The sequence below is a fragment of the Carassius auratus genome, chromosome 9 (genome assembly GCF_003368295.1).
Source record: "Carassius auratus strain Wakin chromosome 9, ASM336829v1, whole genome shotgun sequence".
NCBI classification, from domain to species: domain Eukaryota; kingdom Metazoa; phylum Chordata; class Actinopteri; order Cypriniformes; family Cyprinidae; genus Carassius; species Carassius auratus.
Genome location: NC_039251.1, coordinates 30,885,669 through 30,907,262, shown reverse-complemented (window position 1 = coordinate 30,907,262; position 21,594 = coordinate 30,885,669). Strand labels below are relative to the sequence as shown.

The 21,594-nt window shown below is 37.0% G+C and overlaps 1 protein-coding gene across 3 annotated transcripts in view; it reads right to left on the bottom strand.

Annotated features, from left to right (window-relative positions):
- Positions 1-2,011: 2,011 nt before the first annotated feature.
- enox1 (ecto-NOX disulfide-thiol exchanger 1) overlaps positions 2,012-21,594 on the bottom strand; it is a 94,475-nt gene continuing 74,892 nt past the window's right edge. For all 3 annotated transcript variants that reach the window (XM_026272496.1, XM_026272495.1, XM_026272497.1), the window contains exons 7-15: positions 21,309-21,521; positions 18,364-18,470; positions 15,949-16,066; positions 13,763-13,947; positions 11,025-11,132; positions 7,764-7,823; positions 6,125-6,224; positions 4,996-5,081; positions 2,012-3,890 (exon numbers count right to left, since the gene is read on the bottom strand). In XM_026272496.1, the coding sequence (XP_026128281.1) occupies positions 3,759-3,890; positions 4,996-5,081; positions 6,125-6,224; positions 7,764-7,823; positions 11,025-11,132; positions 13,763-13,947; positions 15,949-16,066; positions 18,364-18,470; positions 21,309-21,521 (1,109 nt within the window). In that variant the 3' untranslated portion in view covers positions 2,012-3,758. The remainder of the gene's footprint in view (positions 3,891-4,995; positions 5,082-6,124; positions 6,225-7,763; positions 7,824-11,024; positions 11,133-13,762; positions 13,948-15,948; positions 16,067-18,363; positions 18,471-21,308; positions 21,522-21,594) is intronic.

Here is a 21,594-nt window from a genome sequence, read left to right as displayed (position 1 = left end):
GTTTTGGGGCTCCTGCAATGCAGTGCAATATCTCTGTGCCTCAGGCTTGACCAATCAGAGTGAAGAGCTGTCTGTGTCACATCACCTGGTATTCATTAATACGAAGACAATAGACATGCTGATGGCACCCATAGGACAAATACGACATCTTCGTGTATTCAGCAGTGATGTGAGTAGCAGACAGATGGGAACAATACAACAAGCTCTGGCTAACGGTTTGGGGAGGGATCCAAAATAGGAGGGAAAACAAGCGTTCAATCTGAGTGTAAGCAGGCCACCGTGTGTTGGTGCTTCGCTGGTCATCCATCACATAAAGGATGCTCATCACAGTTCAGACATCATGGATGAGCAACAAAATGGCCCTGGAAGGAGAGTGGGAAAAATATGCATGCGCTTAATGTGGCTGCCTTGTGAAACCACAACTAGAGGGTCTCGTTCATTTTCATTAGCTGGCGGAGCAGTGAAAACAAAGCAGTTTGTCAGATAGGGAACTGTGGCTGTAATGTGTGCTGTTTGGCAGGCCTCATTTCATTGGCCAGCATTCCTGCAGTAGCACTATTTTTGCGCGTTGCCTCAGTCAATAAAAATAGCTTGGCCAGACAATAAATGTCTGTCCAGTGGAGCTGTCGACATCAACAACAATTCCTTTTATTATTTTTGTGCAAGCACAAAATATATAATCCCAGGAGAATGAGTTTTGTAAGCAATCCACTGGTCTTGCTTGACTATTCTGAATGTGAAAATGTTTACACATTCACTTTTGGGCTCTAATAAAGCCATCAGTGTTTGGTTATGTTTTGATGACTATAGAGACTGATAGTATTATCAAGTTCAGTGAAGATTATAATAAGGATTTATTTTCACACATTTCTTTAATTAGTTCAGTCTAAATTAGCCACTGTATGACCATAGTGACCACTGTAATTGTACTGGAATAAATGCATGTTTCTGAAATTGTCCAAAGTTATATTTTTAGAAGATGCATCTGTACTCAGATACATTCAAATAAATTAAATGTAATAAAACTAGGAATTTAAAAATTCACATATAAAAGCATTTTAATGTACTGTGTCCTGATACATAGACAGTTGAAGATAGACGAATAGATAATTAATGATTGGATTATAGATGGTAGATACTGTAGACTGATGAATGGATGGACAGACAGGCAAATGGATGGATGGATGGATGGATGGATGGATGAGATGGATGAGATGGACGTATGGATGGATGGACGGACGTATGGATGGAACATGTTTAGAGAGTTGGACAGACTGAGACAGGTGGAGAGGAAAATATAGACAGATGGGTAGATGGACAGATAAAGGATAAATGGCCGGACAGACAGATGAGTGGATCTTAGATAGATGGAAATAAAATGTACCTTCAGTATAAAATGGTGGACCAGTTATTGAAAACTAGGAGAGACTTAAGATCAATTCTTTACAGCTGGGCACCTTTGTTTTCTCATTCATTTCCAGACAGATGTGAAATAAAGGGAAATCACATGGACCGAGGGCTCTGCAGTGCAGTATTTTCTCCCTTCTCGAACAGTCGATACTATCAGTGACATACTGCTTGATAATAAGAGGTTTAGATTCAGAGGAGCAACTTTGAAAACCACTCGAGAGCTCAGCTGCGCCTACAGTAATTCATTTTCCAAGGAGATGTCAGTTTGATCTGATACAGGAAGTCTAAATATACTCCAGGAGGTATTACTCTCTTCTTGTTTATTTGCTGTCTGTATGGTTCCGATTTCACTTCCATCCACTTGGTGTGCACTTGGAAATAACTCTTCTGAATATCGAGCCGTCATCACAGAGAGTGGGATTAAAAGGCCTGCTTTTAGAAATTGAAAATTGACCTCTTTAACTCTGAGCGTATTACCATTTCATTACAGTTAATCTGTTTCATTCTCTATACTGAGAAAGTTTCAGGAATGCAAATGTTCTGCTCACTGAGCTCCTATTATTACGTTCAGAACAGCAATAGTAAGTCATGACTGGTTGAGGGCTTTTTTTAAATTATATTGCTACTTTTTTGACGTTGAACATTTTTAATTGCATTTTAAAAACACTGGTCAATTGATTTTCATAATCCATCTGACAACTGCTTTGTTTTTGCCAAAGCTTTTCTTTAACATTTTGTCAGTCATGCTAAAAATGCCATTGCAATGTTTACACATGGGTGCAGCCCAGAATTTCTGACAGAATATTAAGACATTTGGAGTATGACGGCTGCCAGCAAAGGCACACATTGGAGATTCTAGCTCTGGTAGAGGGGTTCCAGTTCTTTTTTATTTAATAAAGTCATAATTGATTTTTTTCACTCTTTAACATTGCATTTGCAGCAAAATGGGGCCTTTAAAAGTGCAGCTGCCCTATGAGTCTTAAAGGGAACCATGATCATTAATCCTTCCTGTAACACTCTCAAATAATGGCAGTGATGGTACAAGCAACAATGCAAATGGCTCAGGCGGTCTCAAATGCACTACTATGTTGCTAACAGCATCTCAGTGGCTGATGTAAATAGCAAATAGATCACATTAAACACACACAGAGCAGCATTCTCCTCCCCTCTCATTCATTATTAACAGCTTGTTATATTCTGGGTGATTAAGGAAGTTCTGCTCCACATTCAGTTGTTTATCCCAGACATGAATCAAAAAAACATGACAGAAACAACACTACGAGGCAGCTTTGACAGATCTAGAGACACAGACGGGAACGGGGTTGGGCAAAATCCAGAATTTACAAACTGGTTGCCTTTCAATTCACAAGGGTGAATTTGAATCAAATTGGGCACTCCCATAGGTTGTTGAACTGGAATGACATTTATGGAATTTTGGTAGTCCAAAACTACAACAAAATTCTTCCAAAACAACAACAAAATGTTTTGTTTTCAATTTCGCTATTAACACTTAAAAATAAAGGTTCTTTATTGGCATCTTTGTTCCAATAAAGAAGCTTTACCATCCCATTCCACAAAAGGTAATTTATGATGGAAAATGTTTTTTTTTAAGATATTTAAAATAAGTTCTTATAAGAATTGTTTACTGAAATGTTCTCTGGTCAACCCAAAACCTCCTTTTGGAACCTTTATTTTTAATATTGTAGTAAATTTAGCACCGACTAACTACATCCGATTTTGGATAAAAAGTTTTTAATTGATTTTTTTAAAAATCATAATTTATATAAGCAGAACTTTAACAACAGTGCATCAAGACACAAAGAGCATGTTACATAGTTACATACATCATCTACACAACAAGCAAGGCCTGAAACACAGCAAACTGTCCAAAGAGCTTCAGCTGTGCATCTGTTGTCTATCAGCTCCAGCACTTTGGCCTTGAATTAAATCATTTTTCAGAGCAGAAATCGTCTTCACACACAGTCTGGCTTTGATGGGCGCAGAGGGCCGCTATCACACATCTGTGTCCCATATTCAGTATTCCGTATTTTTAACCGAGAGGCGCGATATTCCTGGATATCTCCCAGCCTTCAGGGACGACGCCACTGACAGATAAGTTACGCAATCGGTACAGAAGTCTGGAAAGAGCTTTTCCAAGTAAATACATCAGATGTGGCGCCGCACGTAGAGTCTCACTTCCTCTGGAGAGCGGCAGCCATCGGATCTGAGGCGGTATGGGGTGTAGAGCCTGTTGTTTGTGTCTGTGAGGCTCTGGCTCTTGTCGCTGACTCTGGATCAGTCCTCCAGAGGTCCAGAAGCCTCAGTGTATGTGCATGGTGCTCTGCAAGTCACACCGTTTTAAGAGCCTCAAATCCGCAGAACTTCCAGCGTTTCTCCAGTGTCGCTCCAACGCCACTGAACTCCTGCTTGAACATGTTGGGCAACCGGACCATTAGTCTTTCAAGTTCACTGGCCGAGATCTGAAAAATGAGACATGAGCAAAGCAAAGCGTCACTTAGATTGTTAATGTTGCTCCATGATGAATATTTTGTGCATGAACAGAAACAAAATTGCCCATTGCGTCGTCGGTTAGAAATTTATTAAAGGCACTAATTTGTTTGTTAGTATGTTTGTCATTTTCTTCCGGCAAACAGTTGCTGTAGTATAAACAGAGTATATAAACATGTTTTTTTTTCAGTTTATAATTCTTCTTGTTTTCCCTACTATTAGTTGAAGATACAAGATAAACTTGTGGAATTTCTTGAAAATACATTTCAAGTTAGCTGATCTGATTGATTGAATGATTTTGTAATCAGAGGCAGCTGGTATTTATAATTTAGGGGGATGGACATTATTATTCTAGAGAAACTTCCATTAGGAAAAAAGTTGTACATGCCATGGAAGATAAGTCATCAATACTTTTGGTCTGTTTTTATAGGATTTTTCCTTTTCCTCAATTTTAAATGTGTTTATCTGCTAAGTATTTGAAAGATGGCAGATGCCGTTTGAACCCAAATGTAAAAATAAATAAAAACTACTGCTTTTTGTCTAGTAGCATATTTTAATAAATTAGTATATGCTACTAAATATACACTAGAATTATATACTAATTTCAAAAGATTTCTTGCAAAAAATATATATATATTTTCTTTTATTTTACCAACTCCATTGCACTCATGATGTCAAAATGAATTAAAATTTCATTTATTTTCTGATGCACAAGAACCAATGAGGTTTGTGCTAATGAGCTTTTGTTTACCATATGCAAAGTGCTGTATCCATGTGTTTATATGTAAATAAAAGCCTATGAATTCTGTTCATCGTATAAAGTCTCTTCACAAGACTCGGATTAAATTGCCCAATTTACATATATGGATTAGTTTTATGATGCCTCTATGATCTTTTTGGATCTTCAAAGGCTTGGTTTTAAATGACTTTCAATGTAGAGACAAATCTCTCAGGCTTAATGCACACATGTTATTTTGTCATTGAGGTTTAACCAAAGTCTTGTAATGTGGGTAAGCAAATGATGATAGAATGTTCATTTTTGGGTGAACTATCCACTGAATTAAAACAAATAATCACCTTTGTATCAAGTCTCTGGATGTAAGACCACAGATATTCAATGTTGGCTCCAAATGGGTGGACGTGGAGGAAGGTTGATATGATTCCTGTGTGGAGAGACAGACAGCAGAGCAGGCTTGTGAATGTACATATGTTGCAAGACAAGACGAGAGATGCAGTGGCAGAGTCATAAATATGCCGCCTGGAGCAGAAGCACCATCCCTCCCCCACTTAAGCTGATTACTTTAGAGAGGTCCTGCAAAGGTAAAGCACTGATGCAGAGGCACAGGATATAGTGCCTTGCCTGAGGGGCCCGAGCCAATATTTATTTCCTTGATTTATATGCCGTAACGCCACCAATTATCAAGGAACCTCATTCAATTCCCTCCGCAAGACCTAATTTCCAAGAGCCGCACTTGGGGAGGGAAGGGGAGTCTCGAGATGTCCGCTCTGATCTTAAAATTCAATGCAGAACAGCCGAGCCAACTCCATATGTCTGCGCCAGGCTTACCGAGAGAAACATATCTGTTTTGCATACCCGTACGAGAAATCTAACCAAACAAACTCATTTGAATGGCCTAACCGAGGGAGCTTATACAAAATGATGTTTGCACAGCAAGCTAATCCAATAACTGCATTAGACGTCCCTTTCAGAGCTAGAACGGGATCGCCTGGAGACTTAAACAATTTGTGTTCTTCAGTCCGTCCCTTCACTTTGTTCTGCTCGAATGAGTTTCGCTTTTCTGGCTGAGGGCCTTACTCCATCAGTGCAGTATATGTGTCCTCTTTGCGAGCAGCGGTGTTGTGCAGCCATTGGATAGAGCGAAGGATATGTGGTCTTCTCTGGGCCAATGATGCGCCTTGCAAAAAGAAGAACAGCTCCCCTGAGCTCCTCCTGAGGATCATCATCTAAAAACATGACAGAAAGGCCAAGGTGCTGGGAGCTGTCCTAGTCATTGTTATCACAGTGCTTCAAATACTGGCTGGACAGCACTGCGTTCAACTGCTTGGCTGCTCGTGCACCTGCTTGCTCCTGTGCTTTTAAGCTAGGACTCAATCCTCCAAGCCCATCTGGTATTCAAGCCCCTCGGCACATGGCTCAAGATGTTTTATAGATCAAAACGGCATGAAGCGGAGTTGGAATAATTACCGAGCAAGAGAGCCTCTTTCTCTGATCTCAAAGGACCCCAAATGACCGCGTCGTTATTCTTCTCTCGATGGTGGTAGAGTGCCGCAGTGCCATTGACTCCCTGTACACATGCATACAAAGGAAAAATACACATCAGGATGCAGAGGAACTTTCACAAAGCAGATAAGAGAGAGATGGGATCATGCAAACTGTTGAGTTGGTGGGGCATGCCTGCTAATCTTTACTGAGGATGCACCGCATTCTGCTGCGTTCAGAGAAATCTTTGCTTATTGACATTCAAGAGGCTCGTCTTCCAAGATGCTGCTCAAGATGCCAGACCATAAGTTACATAGAGGTTAAATCAAACATCCTTGCGCTGTGCATTTTTAGAAACCTTCAGCGAAAAAGAAAATCTAAATGGAGGCAGCAGTCCTCGTGTGTCTTTAGCCATATATTAAAAATTCAGTTACTCTTGAAAGAAAACTTTTGCAAAACTTTTACATCATGCCCTTTCAGAACGAAGGGACATATGCCCCCGCTGATTTTTGAGCTAAGTGGATTTTGAATGTGGTTTCCAAAAAAACGGAAAAAGCTTTTTTCCATACAGGTGGAATCAGTTAAAAATTTGACTAAATACATATTTTTTAGTCCTCTAAAATCACTCTAGGTAATCTGTCTCAAGTGAAGAATGTTTCTTTAAAGGACTAGAAAACAATCTCCTATTCGCTGTCAAATGCATAGAGATAAAGATGCTGTTTTCGCTTTATGTCTAGTGCTTATGTTTTAATTTTTTTTTCTGTAAGCTACAGAATATGTGGAGAACTAAATCAATGCAGGACTTACAGTACTTATAATATTCTAGAATAGCAATTTATAATCACAATTTATAAATATATAATTGGATGTAAAGAAACTGCAGTGAATATTATAGTCAAAGCTTAAGTCTGTTCAAGCATTAAAAATAAATGTTAATTGAAATAAAATAAAAATATATACAAAAACTTTTATTTTTGTTAGTTGTCCAGACAACAGTTCTTAAAAATAATAATAATAATAATATTTTTTTTTTTACTACAACTCCAAAATGAATGTGAAAATGGTACTGTAAATTTAAAAATAGAAACTGATTCAGAATATTAATAAAACTTAATACCTCAATGACACTAAAATAACACTGAAACTAAAATCTGTGTACATTACTGTCTGCCTCAGTAGATTGTACAGCACTTTAACATGAGGTCAGACAGTTATTAAAAAATGTGTTTATCATGTGCAAATCTTTTAAGTGTTTATAGTGTTATCAGTAGCAGAGAGTTTATTTATTTTATAGGTTTACAGATTTAAAAGAGAAATATTTAATGGAGTTAAATCAATGAAGTGAAATTAAATTACTGACTCTCTGCAGCACTCTTAAGTTTGGGAGTCTTTATTTTATGCAGAAAAAGCAGAGGGAGCCCATATTCTCACAGAGCATACAGATCAGTAGTCTAAAATTAACTTCTGCCAGAGAGCTCATGGTGTGAAGAGAAATGAAGAGATGATGCAATGTTAGCGGTTCACATGCCTCTTTTGATGTGTGCTGGTAGTGCAGACTTATCTCACTGGTGAATGTCAGTGACATGATGGACGCTGGGCGTTATGCAGAATCAGTCTGACTTACCTTTTCATGGCCTTCAGAGTTGTGGTTTGACAAGTCTACTGATTCCATGGCATTCAACAGCTGTCAAGAAAAAAAAACAGAAATACTCACTTCCAGACCCAATCGTATTTTGCAGTACAGCTGTGAAGGAGCTTCGCAGACAGTGTAACCTCTGGGAAACCTCGGTCTGGCCTTGAGTGGGCCAAGTTTACACTACATTTTTAATGGATGCTTGTGTGAAAAGGGTTAATGAAACACATTTGTGATTCCATACATTATGGCCAGGGTGTCTGTAGAAGGTCAAAGCAGTATGAAAAATTGAAGCACACCACATCTGGCTCTAAAAATACTGGTGCAAGTGGGTTTGTGTAGGAGCACAATACAGTATGGGCTCCACAGGACCTCCACGACTATTGATGTTCCTGTTATCTCAGTCAAATAACATTCATGCAAACCAACGTCTGCTGTTAGGAAATTGGGGTAAACAAGGCTGGTCATTATTTCCTGTGTCTGTACTGGCACAAATGATAAGGTGTCATGTTGTGCTGCTCTGCAACAGAGAGAACAGATCATCTGTCTTCAGTGACAACAACTCTATAGATCTTAATCAAGGCGGACACCACTTTGAATTTGACATGGATAAAGAAGCTGTAAGTGACAGACAGTCTATTCAATAGATACGAATGCGTTTTTTAAGGTCAAAGGTCACAACTTACTTTCACAACTTGTTTGTGGAAATTACTTTTCAGTTGCTTTCTTTCAAAAACGAATGAAGCGCCCACAGAGGCAGAATGTTAATGCACCCCTTTTGAAAAATTACTCTTTTGCATACTTCGTAAAAGAAGACTTATAATGGAAATAATATAGAAATGAAAAGTGTGAAATTAATGTAATGTTTTCTTATACTTAATTGCATGTTAATTGCAAATATATATATATATATATATATATATATATATATATATATATATATATATATATATATATATATATATATATATATATATGTATATATGTAAGTAGTAGTATAAATGTATAGTAAATTTGTAGATTCACACAACTTATCTCCTTTGGCTTTTGGTTGAATATGCTTGTGTGTCATCTTCGCTTGTTTCCGCGATGGTCATTGCCATGATTGTGCACATACTGTACATATGGGGCGGAGATATTAAAATAGGGGCATGGTCCTGTTGGGGAATGGGCCTTTGTTTTGGTGCTTTCAAATATTAACATCTACAGGCAAAATTTGATAAGTACACCTTTAAGTATACTTTAAAAAATTTCACATCAGTAAATGTCAAATTTATTTGAACATATCTGAATTTGTATTTATTTATTTTTTTTTACTTTTTTTATGAATTTTAAATCATTTAATTGTCTTTTGTTGTCAAAGTACACTTATTTAGATGTTTTTAACTAACATAATACAGCACATGATTATATTATTTTTGTTATACAATACTTTACTTATAGTTAATATATTTTAAACATACTAAATTGCAACTTCATTACACATATGTAATTATAAACATTTAAATAAATGACATGCAAGTTTCAATAGAAATAACATTAAAGCATGTTTTGGCTTAAATTCAATTGCACTTAAGTTCATTCTTTTAAAATATATTATTTCTGTAATAACTACTGTTTTAAAAAGCATGTGTATACTTCTTTTTCACAAGAGAACTGACTTTTGTGTCTGTTTGAATCCTTTTTGGAGGCCACTGTACATGTTTTCAGTACATATAGTCTCGTATATATTTTTTTCATATTTTGGGCGTATGTTACTGCGTATTGTCTAGTGTAGAAACGAACAACCTGGCTCTCCAGTGTAGCCTTGTTCCCCTTCTGCAGCCACAACAAAGCACATTCATCTTGAGACCAAAAACTGTCTTGGTCCTTTTGTGTGTGTTGCTGTTTATGTGCCTCTGTTTTCAGGTGTGTGTGTGTGTGTGTGTGCACCCTGTGCTCCTGCTGCCATGTTGAGTTGTGTTTCTCTCTGCATGCACAGGGGGAGTGAGGACAGTAAGTGACCCCGGGCTGCAGAGCTTCCCGCTGTCACACATGAGGAGGCAGACACTGCCAAAATGCAGCATATCTGAAGCGAACAGTGCTCTTAATGGCTTACATAAGGCTTTGTGTCCATCTACACAGTAACTCCCTACCAGTGCTGGGAAGTAACTAAAGGCTACTTTTTCCAGCGAGCAGAGACACAATTATGTATTGCATGTGAAGTTTTACAGTCGAGTGAACTGATCAAACAAGCGCGTCTGAAATGTTCACTACTTCTCTCAAATGAAGCATTGGGAAATCCGAACAAGTGAATTGATTCATTCTGATGGATAATGTAAAACAGTGGAGGCCAAACTTTTTACTACGAAAGACCAAAACAGAATCAAGAGCCGTGGGCCAAAAGTAAGTGTTGCGTTATATTATAGTTAAATGAATCACTTATAGTCTTTATATTTTGATGCAAAAAAGGGAAAAATATAGAGAAGGTTAAAACGTAATGATAAACTGAAATAAAGACATTCTTCAATGACATGTTTTTCACCCAATTTGCCCACTTTTGTGATATATAACAGACATGACAGTTTCATGTCTTCTTTTTTGTAGAGCTATACTAAATTTTATTATAATTCACTCTAAAAATGCTTTTCCTGCTGTTCATTTTAAACTGATACATATAAGATTAATTAGTCCCAGGGCCAACATTTAGTTAAAGTTTAGTTGGAAGAAGAAAAAAAAACTTCTAAGTCAATGCAGTTTGTTGGTAAAGCCCAGTTGTATTAGTTAGTTTGATAAGTTTTCATAACTCAAAAGACTGATGCCTACTGCTGCATACTTTTTTTTATGTTTTGCTGAAATATTTGTCTTTAGAGTGTATTTGTTACTATAATAAAAAAAGCTATAATTTTTAGTTAAATGCTGTTTTTTTATCACTACAATTTCTGATCAGTTATGTAAATCATAGGTTGTTTTTTCTTCTAATTTTATTGTAAAAAAATATAATAATAATAATAATAATAATAACAATAAACAATAAATTCTTGTTCCCCTAATTGGAATCCTCATTGCTTTTTACCATATAACTGCGCTGATTGCAAAATAATAGTCCTGCAAAATATTAAGCTTGTAGTTTATCTAAAAGGGTAAAATAGCAGCTTCAAAGTAGCTCTCCCAACACTGCTCCTCATAACCATTGTTTTTGCCCTCAAATAAAACTATAATGCATATGGAAATGCAGATTATTTGGCAATCTGGCCATGAAGTCTGTCCCACCTTTTCCCTGAGGCTGAGGACCTCTCCCTCTAGGTAGTGCTGCTCATCTCTGGCCTGCTCCAGCTCCAGCTCCTTCCCTTTCAGCTCTTCCTGGAGCCGAAGCAGTTGCTGTGGAGACAAACAGCATCGTGAGCAACAGAGAGCAGATGGCTGGAGCGATGAGCAGCGCGTGGGGCCGTGTGGTGCCCTCATAAACAAACACCACACAAACATCACTGCACTGCAAATGACAAAGATCACAAAGAGGAGGTGGGGTGAGTCAGACTCGTATGTCCGTTCAAAAGTTCATGTGGTTATAGCTTTTTATAGCATTTATTGAAATGAAAAGGATAAGAATGGAATTTTAAAAGTAAAGTTGTTACCCCTAAACCATGCTCACAGAAATCAATAACAACATCTATTCTTGCACTTTTCACGATTCAATCTTTTCCATATTCAGCAAATACAATCTTGTTCTCCATTTAGCTTGTTCGATGTTCTGCTTCACTTAAAAATACAGGTAACACTTCTATATAGGGACCATTTTTTATAGTTGCTTATTAGCATGAAGTTTATTAACATAGAAGCTGTTTATTAGTACGTATAAAGCACATATTCTGCATGACCATATTCTAGATCCCTAGTCCTAAACTTAGCAACTACCTTACTAAATATTATTAATAAGCATTAATAGCTTTATTAATAAGTATCAAATTAGGAGTTTATTGAGGCAGAAGTCATAGTTAAAGGTTTGTTAATAGTAAGGATCTTAAAATAAAGTGTGACTAAAATACTAAACTCTTCAAACATTCCAGGTTGATAAGATTATAAGTCAAAGTTAAAAAACTCTAATATTGTGAAATATAATTACAAATTTCAAGCACCGTAGTTTATTCCTGTGATGCAAAGCTGAAATTCTTGCATAATTTCTTCAGTTTTCAGTGTCAGGTGATCCTTTAGAAATCTCTCTAATATGCTGGTTTGGTTCTCAAGAAACATTTATTATTATTATTATCAATGTTGAAAATGTTACATTTTAAATAGTTTTTAAGTAATGACAGTCCACTGCACTCTATATAGACCTGAACATCATCTCTCTCTTTCCACAAAAAGGATGCTCATTTCTTACATTAGTATTGATCTTGTACATAAAAGCCTTCAAAGCAACTGTAGAAATGTAAAATGAAAGAGAGAGAGAGAGAGAGAGAGAGAGAGAGAGAGAGAGATCTCACCGGAGCCGGTGCTAATGGCTGCACTATGACAGTCTGCGTCATGAAGAATTAATGGAGAACATAATTAATGGAGGTGTGAGTGTTTGTGCTGCAGATGGAGCGCTGACGTGAGAGCATACTGAACACTTACACACTGATCTTTTCGTATGTTTAAATGTGTCAGGAGAAGACACTAGGAGGCTCTTTAATCTCAGCCATCCCTTAAATATGAATAATGCAATGGTGTGATTTTTCTCCAATGTCGACTGAGATTGAGTTAACTGTGTGCGATAAACAAGGGACAAACATGTCCCACAGCTTCACTTGGAATAAAAAATACAATTAAATAAAAAACAGTATGAAGGAAAGGTTTTGATCTAATTGGTCATTTGATTAGTCATGAGTCCGCCTCAAATACTGGACAATAATATCAAACATGCTTCATGTTGTAGTACAGACAGCTGTGTCAGCAGGAAGTTAACACCCACCTGCTGAGAGAGTGCATTACCATTCAAAGTCGTATTTATTTATTTTTTAAATAATTTAACACTTTTATTCAGCAAGTATTCATTGTTTTCAGCACTGATCTCTATAAATGTATCTTGAGCAGCAAGTCAACATATTAGAATGATTTCTGGAGTAATGATGCTGAAAATTCAGCTTTGCATTTTTGCATTGTGTTTTTTTACAATGTAATATTATTCCACAATACTAGAGCTTTTACTGTATTTTTGATCAAATAAATGAAGCCGTAGAAAGCGTAAATAGTTGAAAGGGTGAGTAAATGCTCAAATTAATTTAGTGTGTGTGTGCAAGATTAATGTTAAGTGGGAGATTTAGTAATGTTAAATGTTTTACCATGCTATTTAGAAAAAGTTTCTGCTTCTTAGCGGGTTACCATCATAGTTACAAGTGGAGCATGAGTTTAGTTTAAAAACAGTTGTTATATCCCATATTATCTTAATCATTCAGCATTTGCTATACTAGGCAATGCATCGTGTTACTACTTAGCAAGTTAGCATTTATTGAATTAGTTTACAATAACAAGAAGGTTCAAGATGAGATAACAAGATAATCTTATAGTAAAATTATAGCTGATAGCTTACTGTATTTAAAAATTATAAGCAATTCAAATTTTAAATACTAAAATATTTTTTTTCATTTTTGCCAACTTTTTCAGGTTTATGATGTACAGCAAATATAAGCAGCTTGTCTCTTAAATACAACTGTCTTATTGCTAAGCTCTTTTTAATTTTATGTTTTAAAGGGGCCATCTCAGATGCCTGTCTGTGTGACGAGACACAGACCAAAGCCTTTCCATGATTGTTGATTCACACTAGAGACATTTCATTAAGACCCTAAAAAATCATAGCCTGATGTCAGACTTCGTACTTCCGCTCAATTTCAGTTCACTTCTGTACTCCGTCTGAGACAGCAAACCATCTCCCAGATTTACAACTAGTTAATGCTGAATGGTGTTCCCTAATCTAAGGTGTTACTTCTGTTGCAAAACCAGCTTGAGGCTGAACACTCAGATGTGTGTATTACCTGCTGCATGTTCTGCATGGTCTGCTGCAGGAAGTGCAGCTGTTGTTCCTGCGTGTGATCCTCCTCGGTTCGGTACATCTTGCCCTGCTCCTTCTTCAGCAGCTCCACCTCGTTCCTGTAAGCATCCAGCTGCCAGCGCAGACTGTCGTTTTCCTCCCGCAGAGCACACGTCTGCGCAGACAGCACTGCTCTCAGACAAGAAGGAAGAGAAAGAGACAGGAAGTTAGCTTGGATGAAGGTCTTTATCTCATCTGTTGCATAGATAAGATGAATTCACACTTTTGTGCCTGAATGAGTTATAGTTAACTGTCCTAGCTTAAACTTGTTGACTAGTTCAACCACCTTAAGTAGTTCTCACTGACCTTTGTTTCTTCTAGTAGGGTGCAACATATGATCTATCGTGTGATCTAATATGCATCATATAAGACAAGTTCTCACATCAATCCGTCTGGTTGGATCAGCATATACGAGGAAGGCTTTAGAGCAATCATTATGATTGAGAGCCGAAATCGATGGTGAAGTTTGCATAACAACTTGGTCACTGTGCTGTGTCAACAGTTAGATATTCTCAACCATTAGATATTCCTACCTGCCACTGAAAATACTACTTTTATTGAGCCAGAGCTTGTGTGCTGTGACAGGTCATGAAATATCGCTGAGCTCAGAATCCCCTGACACTTCCTGCCGCTGTTCTCTGCTGAAGCAATATCATTCATAATCAGATTTGCTGTGGGATACATGCAGACGGGAGAGTGTAATCATTCACGTTGATATCTCAGCACAAATGCTGTTGTACTCAAGGTTATCTGAAGGATGTGATCGCTCTGTTTGAATAAAGCTAATAAAAAAAACAAGTGGTCACGGAGGAGCTGATTTGATTGCGACTAACAGAGGATTGTGTTTCACATTAAACCAAGTTGATTTATTTTGCATTAAATTAAGAATCGATTGGGAATTATTTTTAACAAGACACTAAACAGTCACTATCTGAAAATGAACATGACACTTTATGAAGATTCCATTCATTAGTTAATCCATTAAGTATTATGAACTGACGGTGAATGATTATTTATAGTGTTTATGAATATTTTATACAATATAATGTCCCTGTTATGTCCTGCAGGACCAGAGCTGTGCTCAGACTTCACTTACGTCTTACATCCACTGATCTTGTAAATGTGTTTCAATGCTTTGCAGATAAAAACTGCATTGGTTTGTGATGTTTAACTGGCAGAAACAGATGATGTATTATTGAAGTTATGTGAAATTGTGATACCGTAGCTTTGAAAGCATCAGGAAGAATGATGTAAAAATTATAAACAAGTCAGTTTTGCAGCATATGCCATGTTTTTCCAGCATTGTGTTTCTTTATGGCTGTAATTTTCCTGCTATTGTTGCAAATTAAATAAATAATATGGTAGAGGGCTGGTGGGAAAAACACTGATTTGTCTTTTTCACAAATTCTTATTTATTTATGAATTATTATTCATTTATACACTACTGTTCAAAAAAATTGTGATATCAGTAAGATTTTTTTTTTAATATATGATTATTTCTATTCAGAAAAGACACATTAAATTGATGAAATGATAGTATAGAAATGTATGGTGACTGATAAAATCAGCATGTTAGAGTGATTTCTGTAAAAAAGAAGTAAACAGATTTGCTTCAGGTGAATAAATTATAAAATAATATTGATGATATATTCAGTCAAAACATTTATTTTAAATTCACAATTTCACACTGTTACTGTATTTTACTGTACTGTTTAGATTAAATAAATGCAGCCTAGATAAGCACAATAGTTTTTTTTCAAAAACATTTTTAAAAAAAAAAATTCCTTAACCAAATATTTTCTATGCATGTATTTATTTATTTATTTATTTATTTTTTTTTATCTTTTTTTTTTGGTCAGTAGAAAGAAAAGAAATATTTATTGTTGAACCCTAAAATTAATCACAATTATATAGACATTGCAAAAAGGTTTGAACATTTCATGTTCCTCTTAATTAACAATGACTTTTACTGAAGAATGTTTGTTTTAAATGCACTGTACAGTCCTAACCGGTGTTTATGAACTAGATGTTAGGCCATCAAATCTAGGGCTGTTTTTAGCCACAGTCAGTCCCTGCCTCTGGTATCCCAATGAATCATGATAATGATAATCAGTGGCTGATCAGGCCTACCCGTGTCCTCCATTCTCATCTTTTTGCAGGGGTTTTCTTCCAGGTCTTCATCTGACATCTCCATTTCCTCTTCTCTTCGTATTCCCATGATCTCTTCACTGTGAGCATTTCTCAGCTCCTAATGGAGCACCACACAGAAATCAAACACACACACACACACACACACACACACACAAACACACGTCTCATTACTGGCTTCTGTCCGAGACCTTCAATGATTAAAGATTACATTTTGCACACATTAACATTCCCTCTGCTCTGAGTAGTTTTACAAGGACACACTTCTATACTTCCATTTGCTGTGTAAATGTGGCAGTAACATATACGACAATCACACATATCAATGAAATGTTTTCTTTCAGCAGGTCTACTTTAATAATAATCTAATTTAATGTGGAAACTTTTGACAGGATGAAAAACAGGCAATGATTTGGCAAGCACAGGCCCTGGTGATTGATTTCTTAACTTAAAAATACAACCCAGAGGCTCTGCCGTGCAATAGTGAAAGTTCATTTGTCTAGGTCTGAAAATGGAGCGTAACAATCACATTACACAAACTTCCAAGCCCACTGATCCTCTGATAGCCATTATAGGGATCAGCACAAAGGACGTTTAATGCCACCACTGTGAAATCTTGCAGATCTGACTCTATAAAGGGAGCGCATTTGAGCTTTGCTTTATCTGTGATTGAATACATTTAACTCTAGTACTGTGTTGCGTGATCTTTCATCTGTTTCTTGAAAGCTGTAGTATCAGAGGAATACAGGTTGAGTTCTGGGTTGTTTCTAATATTATATTTCTCTTTAATTCTCACAATTTTGTTTTACAGGGTTCCCGCACCTTCTGACCAACGAATATCCGTTACTTTTCCAGTGGTGTTTCCAAGCATTCTGGAAAAACCAGTAAGGTTTTTATAACACTTCTTATAAAGACTGCATTGACTTGGAGCCATTTCTAGCCAAAAGAATAAGGGATATTGAGACAAGTTGTCCATAATTATATTTTAAGTCAGAATTTGTAATTTTCCAAACTAAAATCCCAATATCATACTTTCTGAATGTTGAGTAAACAATTAAATATCTTTCTATGTTTTGTCACGTTACATATGTCATGGACTCATAATTGTTTTTCTGTTTAAATATGCTTTTAAATATTATTTAATGGTAATTTCCCACTGTGACAGCAGAAATTTCTTTAAGAAAAGTAAGAAATAACAACAATAAAATCAACTTTTCACAGGGGTGGCATCTTGACTGGCTTTCACTTCTCACAGCACCAGAGACTCTTCCACAATGCTGATGTCTTACCTCTTGGCGACTGTGAACTGAAATGGAATCCTTTCATAGACTTGACTTAAAGCAATTAATCAATACAGTCAGTGTATTTCTAAGACTAGGTTTTGGGCCTCACATCACTGCTCATGATATACAGTCGTGGAAAAAGTCAGATGGCTGGAGGAGAGACTGCAGCTGGAGTCTATCACCAGCGAGGGATTTTTATATTTCAGGTTCACTGAGTATTCTATTTGCGCTAACATCCGGTGACATTCCATATTATGAATATGGAAACTCCATATTCCAGAGAATTCAGGGATTTCTAATACAGGCACATTATGAGTTAACACGCACCTCACTTTTCCTTCCCCATAGAGACCTAATTCAAATTGGATGAGTTATTAACAATTAATTCAGGCTAATCACTGATGAGCATCATTATAATCCTGCCAGTATCTGTTGCCATGGCAGCAATGGAGGTTATTTCTAGGTGGCAATTTCAAAGAGAGCTCTGCCACACGAAAGAGCAGAGGCTAGAAAAACGGGATGCTTTTTGCTCTGTGAGGGGCCCACAAGTCTGTACAATGAAAAGCCACAAGATACACTGCCATATAAAGAGTTGCTGTGTCAGTGTACCATGTACAGCAGGGGTCTCAAACTACATTACCTGGGGGGCACTTGCAAGCTGGTGTTCTGCTTCAGAGAACCAACGTTTTTACATCCACAGATTTGAAATATGTATATTATATATAGTAAATTTCAATGCAATACTTTGTACTTTGCTGGTTAGGTATGTTTTGAAGCATGACAGCTGGTTTAAGCTGGTTATAAACTGGTTTAAGCTGGTCATGTGCTGGTTATGAGCTGGTCCTAAGGCGGTTCTAAGCAACTAACTCCTAATCAGGACCAGCTCATAACCAGCTTAAACCAGCTCATGACCAAGTAAGAACCAGCTTATAAATCTGCTCAACTTACTGCCATGCTTCAAAACATACCAAACCAGCATATACTGTTTATTAGTTCTTTTGTTTGTTTTCAACGGGGTATAATGAAAATTTGTTTGCAATGACAAAGCTTGGCCCATAGTTTGAGACCCCCTTATGTAGAGTCAGCATGACGAAAGGGGAGAAGAGATACCAACCTCGCACTGCTTTCGCCAAATGTCTATGTTCTTGCGCTGCGCTTTTGAGAAATGGTCCCATGCCTTTTGCCTGGTGGCAGCGGTGAACACAGCCGTAATCTGCTCAACTTTGGTGGATAAGGAAGTCAGACAAGACAAGCCATTTATGTAGAGCTCCGTATCTGCGCCAGCAGTCAGACGCATCAGGACCCTCGCAACACTTCTCTGAGAGGCCCCTGATTGTGTCTGTTGTACTTACATCTCATTAGCTGCTGTTTCAATTCCTTAGGACTGAGGAAGGCAACAGTCTACAATGATGGATTTGCTGGAGAAACACTAATAAAGTACTGAGTGTTTGATGTCAAACATTGATTGAGGTTTTAGCTCAAAATGGGTATGTGTGCAGTTTTTATTTTGGCATTAGATGTTGGATTTGCATTAGGATTGAGGTTTGGACCAATTGTAAACTGTTGCCTGCTATTTATTAATTTGACCAAGTCTACAGTTTAGTAAACAATTATGTGATCATCTTTTTTAGCCTATTACAACTCTTAAATACATTTTCTTTTCTTAGTTTTCATGCACAAATGGTGTCACAAAGTCTTTCTGTCAAGCTGCCATCACACATATTCATTCAAGCAAATTACATTTCTTTGTTTGAGCTGGGATATTGGCTTCTCACCTGTCCGGGCCACAAAAAAAGATGAGTGAATCTGGTGTTGGCCTACCTTTAAGTTAAGTTGAACATCTCCACATCTGCTATTTGGTCAGAGTGCTTCCACTGAGCTGAGACTGTACTTACCCAGTGCCCTTCTATGGGCTATGGCTAGAGTCAAACTGACATAGGCAGCTAGGTCTCAATGCAATCATATCTACTAGTGTGCTTTTTTGTACTGTATATATGCAGTGATGTCTTGTGAACTGTGTAGGAAACACTGTGGCTCTGTTCCATGACTAGTGAGCTGCCTTGCTTTCTAACAGCATCCAAACTGAAATAGAACCTAGTAAGTGAGGGACTATTAGTGCGACACATAATTGATTCTGCCGTTAGCATTTTCCTAAGCTAACAGCAAAATAAACACAAAATCAGAACTTGTTACACTATGTTCTAGAATATGTGATTAAATTAAATAAATTGTTGGGACAAAACATTCCTAAAATAATGTTGATGGAACATTCTTGTTAATATTTGATTAGTCTTGTGTAGTCAGACCTTCACACTGACGGCAGAAGGTCTGGGAACCTTGGCCGCTTTGAATAGCCATGCACCACCTACTACAGCCCATATGACTGACAGTTAAAGCACCCAATCACGTTTCGTTTTGTGCTGCGTAATGTTTAGGGGTTTTTTTCTTCACAAAAACAGAACGTTGTGTAAAACTCATGGACAAACTTTACATATTTTTAGCCTGCATTTAGTTGATCTTGATAAGCATCGGAAATAATGCATAATTTTGTGTTCAGTATGCATCAGACGTCCAGGCTGAGACTAATATTTGATATACATTTTCAAAATGTTGCGAGAAAGCGTTCTTAGAACAACATTCTGGTAATGTCATTATTATGTTATTATACGTTCTTAAAGGACATTCTCAATGTTCAGAGAAAACATTCTTAAAATGTCCTTACGTTATTTATACTTGATGGAAGTTCTTGATATGTTTTGTAACCTTTAATAATCTTATAATCACAACAAGATAGATAGATATTTTAATGTCCTAAAGTTACTAGACATTTGCTTTAGAAACATTTTAAAAAAAATTCCCACAATGTTTTCATACCATCTCATAATTAGTAATCTTACTGTATTGTGTATAATAATGGTGTGGTTATTTTTGGGCTTGAGTGGTACCATTTAGCCATTTGATTCACACAATGTCTGAACTGTTCGAACTCTTCTGAGTGCATTTCTCAGCAGCAGGCACGTGAGTCGTCTTCATCTTCTTTCTTGCTTTATGTTGGACTGCAGACCTAAACGTGCATTACCGCCACCTATCTCCTTTAAATGGACCAATGACACTCCTAAATTAGTTTGTAGATAGAGTGTCAATGGTCAATTTGAGAGATAGGTGGCAGTAATGCACTTATAAGTCTGTGATCCGCCGTAAAGCAATACGAAGAAGACGACGCCACACATGTCAGTTAGAGAACATGCACAGGAGGTAAGCACAGGAAAATTCTAACAGTTCGGACATTGCGTGAAAATCTTACTAAAAATCTTGGTTTGTGTTCTACTGAAGAAACAAAGTCACCTACATCTTAGATGCCCTGGGGGATAAACATATATATATATATATATATATATATATATATATATATATATATATATATATATATATATATATATATATATATATATATATATATATATATATATATATATATATATATTTTTTTTTTTTTTTTTAGGTGAACTATATCCCTTTAAGGCCCGTATGATGACATAGTTCTGTTCTCTGTGAATACAATCAGAGACAATGATAACGTTAGCTACATTAGCCATGCAGTTTCTATTTCTATGGAAATGACTGGGTTTCGAACATGAAATATCACAGAGCAAAGATAAATGTCATGCAGCTTAAGATGGATTTTGTCTCAATGTATCATGGCATTATCTCTTTCGTGAAGGACATTGGCTTTTACAATGCCTACCTTTTATAACCTCATCTATGATGCCTTATAATGCTGCCTATGTAGGCAGCTCTCTAGGTTTTGGAACAGAGCCCAGTTAAGAGCAATGTAACATATATGGTAGTTCTGGACATACAAATACACTCCTACTGGCAGTACAGTCATATCAAGATGAGCGAGAAAATTCCTACAATCAGATCAGAGACTGAGCCCACTTAAGGACAGCTATATCATCTTGCTCGGTACAAAGGATGAGCGGTTGTCATGGCAACACTAGATGAAAATCTCATAGTAGCCAGTTGGGATACAAACAGTGAAGGCAGGAGGTATCTTACATTGTGTGAGGATGGCAAGCAGGGAATTCTTGAAGTGTTCTTTGGCTAGCTCCATCTCCTCCTCGTGCTGAGCTTTCTCGTTCATTAGGCGCCGCACGTGGCTGTTCGCTGACTGGATCATGGAGTAGAAATGGTTCGCTGAGCGTCGGTTCACCTCGCCTCTGTCGATCCATGTGAACAGCACTGCCGATGCCTCACTGAATTTGTTGTCTTCTGGAGAAATGAAAAAGGAAAACTGTCATTTTTACTTCATCTACTTATGACAGTGAATTCTGTAACACTTACT